General features: G+C 40.7%; 1 protein-coding gene across 1 annotated transcript in view; it reads right to left on the reverse strand.

The window, feature by feature from the left end:
* stx8 (syntaxin 8) overlaps window positions 1–12,263 on the reverse strand; it is a 56,580-nt gene that overhangs the window by 5,684 nt on the left and 38,633 nt on the right. Inside the window, exon 7 of the mRNA XM_050044189.1 lies at window positions 6,868–6,969. Coding sequence (XP_049900146.1) covers window positions 6,868–6,969 — 102 coding nt within the window. The remainder of the gene's footprint in view (window positions 1–6,867; window positions 6,970–12,263) is intronic.

The raw sequence follows: 12,263 nt of genomic DNA on the forward strand, positions 1-12,263 counted from the left end.
ACAATATCTTTTTCGGGGGCATCCCTGCTTACTCCATCAACACAATGCCAAGCCATATTCTGTGTACGTGTTACAACAGTGTGGCTTTGTAGTAAAACAGTTCAGGTTCTAGACTGGCTTGCCTGCAGTCCAGACCTGTCTCCTACTGAAAATGTGTGGCGCATTATGAAACGTAAAATACAACAATGGAGACCCAGGACTGTTGAGCAACTAAAATTGTATATCAAGCAAGAATGGAAAAGAAATTCACTTTCAAAACTAAACTGTCTTCATTTCTCAAACACACAAAAGAAAAGGTGGCATAACACAATGGTAAACATGCCCCTGTCCTAACTTTTTTGAAGCCTGTTAGTGACATCAAATTCAGAATGAGTGTAAATTTACAGAAAACGATAAAGTTTATCAGTTTGAAGATTAAATATCTTGTCGTTGTACTGTATTCAATTACATACAGTTTCAAAAAGATTTGCGAATTATTGCATTCTATTAGTTGTACACAGGGTCCCAACCTTTTTAGTTGTATCAACATCTGTATCCGCCTCAAAATCCAGTATTGGTTTGGCTATGGCTGAATCAAAAACAGAGATGGCTATGAAAAAACTCAACCATAGAAAATCCTTGATACATCTGTCATTGTGCTAACACTATTAAGAATTCAAAGAGTGGTTGATCAAATATATTAATATCTGACAGTCAGGTCAGATTAATGTACAAGATATATATTTGTACAGCTCAGCTGGTAAAGTCTTTTAGGGAATATAAGAGAAAAATTATGGCGGGAGGCTCATATCATGCGCATCATAAACATTTGAATGCCTTTAGGATGTGGTGGTCTACCCTCAGTATAGCATATATATATATTATGTGACCAATACCACACACACATAAGATATGGAGAACTTTCTCACCCACCATTTCCCCCGTCTCATTCCCTCTCAAGTGGGACAGGAGTGAAGATTTCAAACAACTGCATCTCTGGCTGGGGCTGACAGTCCCCTCACTGACTCAAGTTGTCCATTGTTATTTAGCATGCGGCTGGTATTTTCCCCAGCCTTTCACTTTGGGTTTACATTTCTCTCATTCTTTGGCTCTCTCCTCCCGCGTTCCCCTCCACGGCCTAATTGGTCGTCTTTCCCACAGCAAGAGAGACAGGGCGAGATATAAGCCATGCTGAACTAATTGCTTGCGGTGGTAGTGGTGGCGTGGTGGTCTGATGAAATGGAAGGCTGATGCTGGATTCTTTGCCAGGATACGGGGTATGGCTGTAAGGGCTCCAGATGTCTTTGCACCACTTTGACTCATGGTGCCATTCTTTTGATTCTTTTAGGTATTTATGCCTCTTACTCTGCACATAGTCGAACTTGTTGTAGTTTAACTTTGAAACCGGTGTGTTTCTGTTCTGTTAGAGGGGAAGGTGTTCATACATAGGTCCACAGGTCATGCATGTTAGAAGTTATCACTGGTCTAGACAGGACCTCTCTTCCTGATAACTTACACATGTGAGCATAATATAAATGTCAAAGTAGAAACACACACTCAAATAGCATGATGGTTCTTTAAAAGCCTCATGCTTAAAGCAAACACACATACACACACTCACACGCATAGACATTTCCAGCAATTATCTTTGTTTGGGTGTAAACGATACCGACGCAACACCCAGTCCACATTAGATTCAGACATCAGAATTTCATTCAGCCTTGTCCAACATCTGTCAGCAACTCCATTTGACAACACCATAGCAACAACAGCAATAAAGGCTGAGCTTTATAACACACGCATATGTTAGTGTGGAGCAAGGCTCTCACACCCACTAATGTCATCTAACAGTCAGTCATGAAGCCACATTAGACACCCGCGCTGACCCTCACCCTGTCTGCCTCAGTAACCAAACAAGCTACTCCTGACCCCCGGGAGGCCTCCAGAGACTAATGACAATAATGGCGTTTGCTTGCCAAATAGATTAGGGCTCTGGTGTGACACTGATGCTGAGGGAGATAGTTGGTGTCTGCTGACAGACTGACCACCCAGGAGCTTTAGGGGCCAGAGTCTGGGTTCATCCCATCTTAGCAATTTTCAGACACATCAGTAAGACAAATCACAGAGAAAATGAATAATTGGTGAGAGCCCTGAACAGGCCGCGAGACAAACCCCGAACCTCCCTAACCACTCCCTCCGTGCCCCCTGCTTATGGTTCAAAGATCTTTTTGGACCACAAAAGGCGAGGATGACCTTTAAAGAAAAGGGACATTTTATGGGATTTTATGTTAACAAGGTTAGTGTGATGCTCATCATTTTTCTCACAGTACATGAGGAAGACTAACAAACTTTCAATGGTTTTTGGCTTCAAGTATTAAATACACATCTAAAACATATGTATTCCTTTATTATTTCTAACAGAACAGACATAGTGCGAGCTTTGGTTCATACCCTACAAGACTAGAAATGCAGCAACTCTGTAACGCTGCACTTAGGCACAGCGGTCCTCTGAGCTACATGGTCAGAGTGAAAATGCTAATAATAGTAATATTTCTTCATTTTATAATATTATTTGCTGCTATGCAACTTACCTCACTGGTCTGCCAATAAATTACCCTGCTGAGGTAATTTGAGACTAAAGGGGTCAGATATATAGCTGGTAGATGAAACTATATGTGCCATAGGGTAATTCGGTGGCATGAGCCCAAAAACTAGGACTAAATCTTTCTCGCTGAAACACTGAAAAAATTGAGATGTGAAAAGAGTTTCAAATATTTATAGATTTCTCAATGAAAGCTTAACTTGCCACTCACTAAGAAGACTCTAAGAAGTGGAAACATCATTAGCAGGATGTATAACTTGAAGCAATCCTTTCATCAACCGTGTGAAAAATACTCAATTGGCATATCTGTTTTCCAACAGTAAACTGTCGGGGCAATATGACGAACAAGAGCTGGAAAGAAAGATGTAACCGATTAAAGTGGAGTTTTTAAAGTTAGACTTCTCTATTGAGCAAATAAGTGTTTCCTTGACAACTCCCCACTCCCAACTACAGTCTCAGTGCAGTTACTCGCCCTACAAGCTCTTTTTCCGACGCTGTCAAATGCTGCCCTTCACCCACAGTCTCTTAAGACGTCCCCTCTAGTCCAAACAGTGCAAACCTACTTGAGATGCAAGCCACCTGCGGGATTCACGGGGTTGCAGAAGTGGCCCTCAACAAACTGAGGATAATCTCTGTTGAGGAGGGCTGCTCAAGCACTGATGTTGCCTGATGGTGGTGCCTAAGCTCTGGGGAGTTCACACTACTCTCCAAAAGACCCCTTGGTCCCGTAGACTAATCTGCCACACTAATCCAACTCAGCTCAAAGCCTCCACTCCTCAATTCCCACCAACATCATCTAAAACAAGTGGTAATGACTCTGTGAATCAGGCTTAGCTTGTTTAAGTGACAGCATTTTTTGGCGCATCGAGCACCACAAGGCAAGCGCCATCTAGTTCCATTATACTGGAGAGAAGGCAGACATCTCCAACATTCAGCAACTCACACCAAAATAATTTTCGATTGATTAATAGCACTACATAGAGGGAAAATATGTATTTTTGATTTTGGGGTGAACTGTTCCTTTAAAGACTAGATGCTATGTACACATTTCGGTACTCAAAAGATATTGAGGTTTAGTTTATAGATGTTATTGTGCATGTGCATCATCAGCTTTGGTACAGCCTTCTTTGAAATCTCAAAGAAGGTTGGATTGAAAGCAATCAAAAAAAGGTTTTTTTTAAAAGCGTTGTTTTCTCAATAATGCATATTTATTTTTTGATTTATGTGCATCTAGGTTTGTTTTGTTTCTCCCTTCTATCTATATCAGACTGTAAAATAATGAGTTATTTCAAATTGGAAACAGCCTTAATGCGGTTAAATCAAGTCTAAATGTTGTGTACATTTAGAAGATAGATGTCTTTACAAGCCTGTGCTGTAGAAGAATCCAGTAAGTTCCAACACAATGTACGTTTCACAACACTACAGCTACCAGTCATGCACAGTATGCCACAGGAACCATGGTTGAGCAATATGTGGGTCCTTCACTTTCTGGGAGATGACCCTTCTCAAAGCTCAGGTCATTCTTCTCCAGGTTTCATCTGTTTTTTTAGAGATCTGTGGTGCATGCACACAAAACTGTTTTGCCCCTAACTGTAGAGTGCAATCATCTGATGATTTATGTTGATAATCCTGGAGTGAAGAACATTTTTTAAATTTCTGGAAATGTTTCCAGCTTTTAGCGCAACTTCGCTCTGTAAAAACTAAGATGTCTCTTTTACAACAAGGCAGCTACCAATAGTTATGTTAAGTATGCTCTCGCCTGTCAAAGCCAGACATTTCTAGCTTCACTACGACTCGGCTGAGACATAACACCAAACGCCGGCTTTGGATGAGAGGTGGTTTCAAAAATAAATAAAGCCTTAAAGCTAAGGAATTATAAACACGCTGCCATGGAGAAAGAGGGAAAGCCCTCCAAACAATTTGTGGCATGTAGTATTTTCAATTCTTTCTCTGCTTGACACAAAGACGAGTGTCAAACAACTGAGGAGACGAACAGGGGGATGACAGAGAGGAATGGAAAAAAAAAAGAAAGAGAGCATTGAGGTGAGTGTGAAGAAGACCATAGGGGAATTTTCCATTCACAGAGAAGGTCTGAGACACACACACATACTCAGATACATACAAGCATGTACAAGAACAGACTGTGCAAATACAGTGGTATACATTTTGCATGGACACTTGTGCACTCCAAAAAATATGCACCATACAGACACTGATAGAAATGATGTATATGGACATGCAGATGCACACAGGCAAACGCATACACACACACACATGCCCCATGAATGTTCTTCAGCCTGGGACTGAGGAGAGGGAGGAGGGAGCTGGGGCAGCAAAAGAACAAGTTAAACAAAAAAGAAAGACAGAAAGAAAAGAGTCCTGATTCTAACACAATATGAGCTCTGGGATCTTCAAACACACTCACGCTCAGGCACCATGGGGACACGACCAACAGAATGAAGCATTCTGAGGGCTGACCTCCCCACTGCCCGCTCCGCTTCTGTCTGTGACCGCCTGTTAGCCAGGTCTCCTAGCACAACAATGCAGCCTCTGCCATAGCAATGCTGTCTGGCGTTTCACTGGGCAAACTGAGCCTGGCTCAAGCTCCCACATTCCATAGATTGGCTTTAGCCAGCTAACACACCTCTCATGGCAACATTTTCCTCTGAAAAGCAGTAAGTACTGAGAAAAAAAAGAGTCTTTTTGTAAATGGCAAAACAAAAGTTAAACAAACTGAAGCAGAACTGAGGTAATGGCGAGGGAAGGATGTGCACTCACAAAGCCTCTTAGTGAACAACTCAAATCACCAAAATCTGGAGTTGAGACAATAGAGGCTGACGACTCATGCCGTGTCTACATAGGATGTGAAGTGGGAGCAGCAAGTGTGCAGCTTGAGCGCATGTGTGTCTACATAGGACGCATTCAAGCACTCAAAGCCCAAAACACAATCACAGTTTCAGACATAAAACGGAAGGAAACTTGAGCCGTTCATGGTCTGTAGAGATGGCTGGACTGATTAAAAAAGCTATTCTATCAGATGCACAGTCAACAGACTGTGACAAACATGGCTGAAACGGCTCTTTTGGAAACTGCCGTTAGGGCCTGTTTTGTGATCCTCAACACACATTTGAGGCAGTGTTAATTCTGCTAACAAAAGCTATGATGATCCTCAACAACCTTTAATTCCATGACAGAGACGAGACGTTGACAAGCTAAAATTACATCTGTGATAATTAAAACTATGATGAAATGTGTGTTTTGTTTTCGTTGACAAACTGGACTTAAATGTTAGTAGAGGCCTAGCCTTTTTTTTTGCTTCTTAACTGAGAGATTGATATGCCAAAGTTTAAAGTAAACCTTGGTACAACAGGCTGTCTATTTGTCTCAAATTAGTTATTTATGGTCTCAACATTTGGTATTTTGAGCTTTTCAAGTGATGATCAGTAAGTATGTGCATAAATCCTCCTTTAAACCTGTGAAAAACTGCTGGTGAAATGCAAGTTTGTAAAAAAAATAGTGAATATTTGTTGTTGGAGTAAAGAAAAACCTGTATAGATGAAAATCCAACACTTGATACTAAATATTGACTAAAATGGAATGACTCAACTAAAACTAGACTAAAACTATGAAGGATTAAATTGACTGAAATGTGACAAAAACTAAGAAGCATTTTCATCCAAATACTATGACTAAATCTAAAAAATGTATTACAATTAAAACTGAACTGAGGATTCCTCAAAGGACTAGTATGAGAGACCCCTTTCAAAGCCCAGGGCACTCTCTTAGCAGGCGTGGCAGATGGAAGCAGTCCATCCACCATTCACTACCCACATCCTCTGTGCTAGGAGGGCTGGTCCTGATCAGCATCATATTTTCTGCACCATTAAGCATCATTCTTTCTGGAGACGAAGGCCAAGGCAGAAACAGCGAAAACATTGCGCAATATCTGAACGGTAAGAATGATAAAAAGCTGTACTTAACATGACAGCCGCTATATGACAAATTATATATTGTCTAAGGAAAGTGTTGGTCTTTTTGTCCAAGTCTGTCTCACACCAACCAAAGTTACTTTCTCTGTAAAAGACGTAGTCTGTTAGACATCTGCTCTGTAAACTGCAGGAAGTACAAGAAAAACAGGAGAAATCTGATGCTTGCTAATCATTCATATAAATAAACAGATTAACTGTGATTTGTTTTCAAGGACACAGATCAGATATCAGGCCTGCTGTGGTCCCTGATACCAGACCAATATGCTCCACAGTAGAAGGAAAACAAGGAAGGCTCACCACAGGAGGCTGACTTCGTCTCCACCAGCTTCACCCTTCGTGTCTCGTTGCGAATCCTGTCGTCTGTCTTGTCCACAAGATGTGCAAGGTCGTCGATGATTTCTGAGAGACAGAGACAGACAAAGAAAAGAGAGAGAAGACAAGGCCAATAGAATTAGTTTCTGCTTTGAATTATACTGCTATCTGCTATTATTAAGATTTCATGGTATTTTTCTTTTGTTTTAAATTCAATTCAATTTAATTCAATAGAACTTTATGACATGAAAGACCTCCCAATATGTTTCATGTAATAAAAGAAATTACATCAAAATGAAAAAGTGACAGGTTACTAAGGACTTGACATCAGAGCAGTCAACAACTTCAAAAGGCAGAGGCTGCCAACACACAGACATGAGTGGTGGTGATGGAGGGAGTTGGCTGTGTGAAAGCACTCCTTGCGCTTTCAGATGGTTTCACTACTTCCTGAATCCATTCTGGATTTAATCAGGCCCTCATTGTTCCTGAGTTTTAAAGACGTAAGCCGACGCTTCAGGGACTATGGGCGTCCAAAGAAAGGGAGAGTGTGTTTTGTGTGTGTGTGTGTGTGTGTGTGTGTTTGGCTGTGTGGCCAGGGTCCTTCAGTAGGAGTTCCTGACTTGAAGGTCGTCCAGATGGAAGCTTGTGTGATTTGTTAGAGTTAGCCACTGTGTTGACATGGCATCTCCAGAGGGCCTGGCCCAACAACAAAAACAGATAACTGCTACAGGATTTCCAAATTCTTGATTTGTTAAGGTTAGGAATTAAAATGTGATATTGGTTAGAGAAAATATCAACTTGGAGTTGTGGTTTTGAGTCAGAACCAAGTCACAGATGGAGCCCATGACTGACGAAGAAAGTGGCTGAAACAAATATAAACTAACTATAACTCTGTCAAATCTGTAAAGGTATATCTTCTCTTTCTAACTGCATCATTCTCTTTTATCATCCAACTGCTACAATGACACAACACTATAGAAAATATGTTAAAAAGTATGTTAGCAAAAGGATTCAACACACAACATGGCTCGTTACTCTTATTATAAATCAGGAAATTGATTGCAACACAGAACTCAAATTAGCCCTTTCATCTTAAACCTGTGTGTCTGGAGATCTAGATTTGTGGCCTGTTTTTTATTTCTACTCAAACAGTGATGACAGGTCCTCTCCAGTAGCTTTACAAATTGAAAAAGACAAAAAAGAAGTCGCTAAACAATAAAGAAACCAGTAAAACAGAAACCAAGGTCAAGTCAAAGGAAAGAAAGTTCTTCACAAACTTGCATCGGCCTCTGATAAATGGAAGTTTTACAGGAATGGGAAGCTAGACTCATCCACAAACAAGAGTTCAGTGCCAAGTTAAACATACTGTCCCTTCCAGGGATGGAACAACCTTTTATTGCTGCTGCTATACGGTAAAATAGTACACAGTCAGAATGATCTAGGCATTTTTTCGTTCTCAAAACGTCACCAAATTCCCAAAGGTGAGTGCTCAGGGTCATCTGCAGCATTTCTCTTTGTGAGCACACTTGTCTGAAGTCTCTAGCTGCCTTTAAATTGGATTGGTGAGAGAACATGTTTCCTCCACCAGGCCCCATCACAGCTTGACAAGACAGTCTGTGTTTTGGCTGACATCAGATAATTAAGTTGCACCAATAATTTGAGGATGGAAAGTAAAGCATGTCAGTTTGGAGGGGCCAGAGTGCGAAAGGGCAAGGACGAGGAGATGGGAGACGTGAGAGCGCCGTATGTACAGTGTCCCTGGAGACTCCCACATCATCATCTACGCATCAGGCAACAATTTAGAAGGAAGAAACTCTTCCTTTACTGGCAGGGAGGGGGTGTAGACGCTGAACCATTTTTGCCGCGCGCCACTCCAACTACTCATAAAGGATGTTTTTGGTTTGCCCCTGCCAAGTTTCTTGATTCAGTTCTGGCCCTGCAATAACATCTCAATTCATTGATGAATTCACAACTGTGCCAAGGCGCAGCAGTGCTGGGACGTGACCTTTAACTACAGCTGCAGTGAAACAATGAATTCAATTTTCAGAATGGTAGCCCTACAAGGTGCTGGCTTTTCACATGCATGGCCCTTCAATTCACCCTGTTATCAAGTCATGTTTCTAACAGCATAATTCTCAATTTCCTATAGTAATGTTTGCTTCCATGTATGACAGCTGCTGGCCCTGGCTTGCATCTGCCAGACCACAAAGAAAGCCCTGTTTCAAGCAAGGATTGTTTGTTTAAAATGCTATTACACTGGATAAACCTCCAAAGCCACAGTGTGGGAGAGCACGGCACGTGCGCAAACACACACAAAGTTTTATTTCTTTTTACCCTTCGCCAGTTGATGCATTAATGTATGCTTATTTGGCCTCTAAAGCACAATGAACAATGAGATTATTTGAAAATGAATGGGATTGTTTTTTATCTTATTTTTAAAATCAGTTGGTGACTCACAGCATACATTTCTGGAGCTTTATGTTCCTATAAGTCTGCACTTCATAGTAGTGACTCGTTTTAAAAGCTCATTAAGCACATTTCTCTTAGAATGTAGTATAATATACTTTATTATTGGATGCACATCAATGATTAACAAGTCCAAGTTAAAAGCTACAGATAAGACGTTTAACTATATTAGTCTTTCACAAAACCTCTGATGTAATAAAATTAATATCAGTCACAAAAAGTACTGCCTAAGTCCACCATAACTTGAAGATGAAGATGGGTCAAGGATCTGAACTGAGTTCTTCACGTCTCCACTCTGGACAGCGACTGAATATTCATCAGCATCCTAAAAGGCTGTGAAAGCGCTTGACTATGCCCTTTCCTAATTATATCCACTGCATGTAAAACAAGAGGTCATTAGCAAGCTTTCTGTGGGCCAAGGGATTTGTTACCATAGTCTCTGTTGTTCTTTTCACAACAAACACAAACAGCAACTAAAAATCAGGTGGTTTTGTGAACAGTCATTGTGAAAACGGGAACAATTATTTGGCTGCCAAGAGGCAAAGCTATCAATATAATGACTGATAACAATACTAGGCAATCCAGGTTCGGTTAAACCATTGATAGGAGCTGTCACAAATATTGTTGTCAGACCTTTTGACTTTCTGTCCAACAATGGTACTGGTGTCTCTTTTCATATAGGTTCCAGAAGATCCTTTCTCCATTTCAGTGAGACATTCAGCAACATTCTCAGAGAGACGGGCAAAGCACTCTGCAGGTGCTGTTGCATAAAATGAGTCTTAAAGATTCCACATATCGTAGACTGGAAAACAATTCCATATGACCATATGACCAGAAGTTTAAGTCTGAAAATGGATGGTAAATTCTTTTGAATAAGGTAAAGATTTTAAAGCTTTTTTATGCTTAGTCAACTCTTAGAAGGCACAATGACAATGACACAATGGCGAGTAAAGTAACCTGGTAAATAAAGTTGTAAGTATATGCAGCAATTTGCATAAAAGGGCAAAATCCATTTTATCATTGTAATACATTGTTTTTTTTTAAATACTAAAAGCAGCAGATAGTGCCAGAGCCTTCGAGCTTGCGGTAAATGCAAAATACTTAAGCTGAGAGCGACAGGATTGCCAGCTCTCTATCCTGTTTCTTTGCCACCAACAGTGCCTTTTTTTCACACAAAAAAACAATGTACGTACAACCTGGCCCTTCTGTGTAGAGGCACGAGGGCCCTGGAGCGCACAAACCAATAGGAGACAGATGTTGCTCTTGTATGGCGTCACCTACTCCCTCATGCTGCCGTCTCTCTGTGCAATCTCAATGCCATTTCATCCCGGTTCCAGTACTTTGCAGCTTTTATATAAACAGCCTCTCACTGTGGCCATCCCGCTCTCTGGAGGCTAACTAGTTAACAGGTCTGTTTCCAACCTTGCTGTCAGCGTCATCTGGAACCATGGACAGACACCTACTATCCTCAGGATCGGCTGCTGCTGGTCTGGGCTAAATGATTATGTGGCCAAGGCACGAACTGGAGGAAAATACTTATGGGCCAAGTCTAACAATTTAAGTATACCACTAGCCCAGGGTGTACACAAGCAGATGTAGCATTCCCACTTCATTTCTGGGTGTTTACAGCATACCCACCCATCAGCCTCATGGCTGGAATGAAGGTGTCACTCAGACACAATAACCCCTCCAGCTAATGTCTCCTCTTAGCTCAGTTCTTGCAATGCACTCTTTTCAAGAAGGTGTAACTCAGTTACAACTAGGCCAGAATACTACAGACAAAAAAAATACTAAAAAGGACTTCACATAATCCTGGTCTGGCTTGGCTCTACTGGCTCTGAATTTGTAATGAATCTCATTGTCTATGATGTCTTTGGAACTATGGATTCTGTAATCTATGGATGGTCCTCAGATCCTCTGAGGTTTCCCAAGTGTATCATATTCAGTGTTGGAGCTGATGGTGCTTCTGCTGTCCCAGCTCCCAGGTGAGGGAACAGTTTTCCCTTCACAGGACAGCACTGGATATTAGGACTGGGTGTTGTTTGAAATATTATGATACCAGTACCCTTAAAGTGATACCAATACCAATAAAGTATTTCATTTGATGACTCTTTTTTCTACTCCATCCAATACCTATCATGTAATTGGAAGCATTCACTTGCTTCATCACACCACAGACTGTATGGCTTGTAGCTTATGTGGTAGTGGGCAAATCAATCATTACATTAAATTGAAGAACACTGATTTGTCACAAGCAAAACAATGTAAATAGTCATTTTTGCTTAGATCTGGGTACAAAAACAATCGAAAAAAGCATTGTTTGCTGATAAAGTTTCAATACTGCTTGGTACTAGGGCTGTGATGGTATGTATTTTTTCTCACAGCGGTGACAGAGTGACGTATCACCGCGGTATGGTGGTGATACGTCACAGCCGCACGCCGCTGACTAGTCAAAACTGAATTACAGATATCTATGACGTCATTCTGACTAGTCAAAACTACAGTTACAGATATCTGTAATTCAGTTTTGACTAGTAAGATTCAAACTATTTTTGCCATTCATGTGTATGGGGTTTGTCATTATAGATATCTACAATTACATTATGACTATATATAATTCCAGTTTGAGATATCTACAACGTCATTTTGACTAGTCATAATTCAGTTGTAGATATCTACAAGGTCATTTTGACTAGTCATAATTCAGTTACCGATATCTACAAGGTCATTTTGACTAGTCATAATTCAGTTGTGGATATCTACAACGTCATTTTGACTAGTCATAATTCAGTTACCGATATCTACAACGTCATTTTGACTAGTGAAAATGATGTTGTAGATATCTACAAAGTCATTTTCACTAGTCATAATTCAGTTGCGGATATCTACAACGTCATTTTGACTAGTCATAATTC

The sequence above is a fragment of the Epinephelus moara genome, chromosome 5 (genome assembly GCF_006386435.1).
Source record: "Epinephelus moara isolate mb chromosome 5, YSFRI_EMoa_1.0, whole genome shotgun sequence".
Taxonomy (NCBI): domain Eukaryota; kingdom Metazoa; phylum Chordata; class Actinopteri; order Perciformes; family Serranidae; genus Epinephelus; species Epinephelus moara.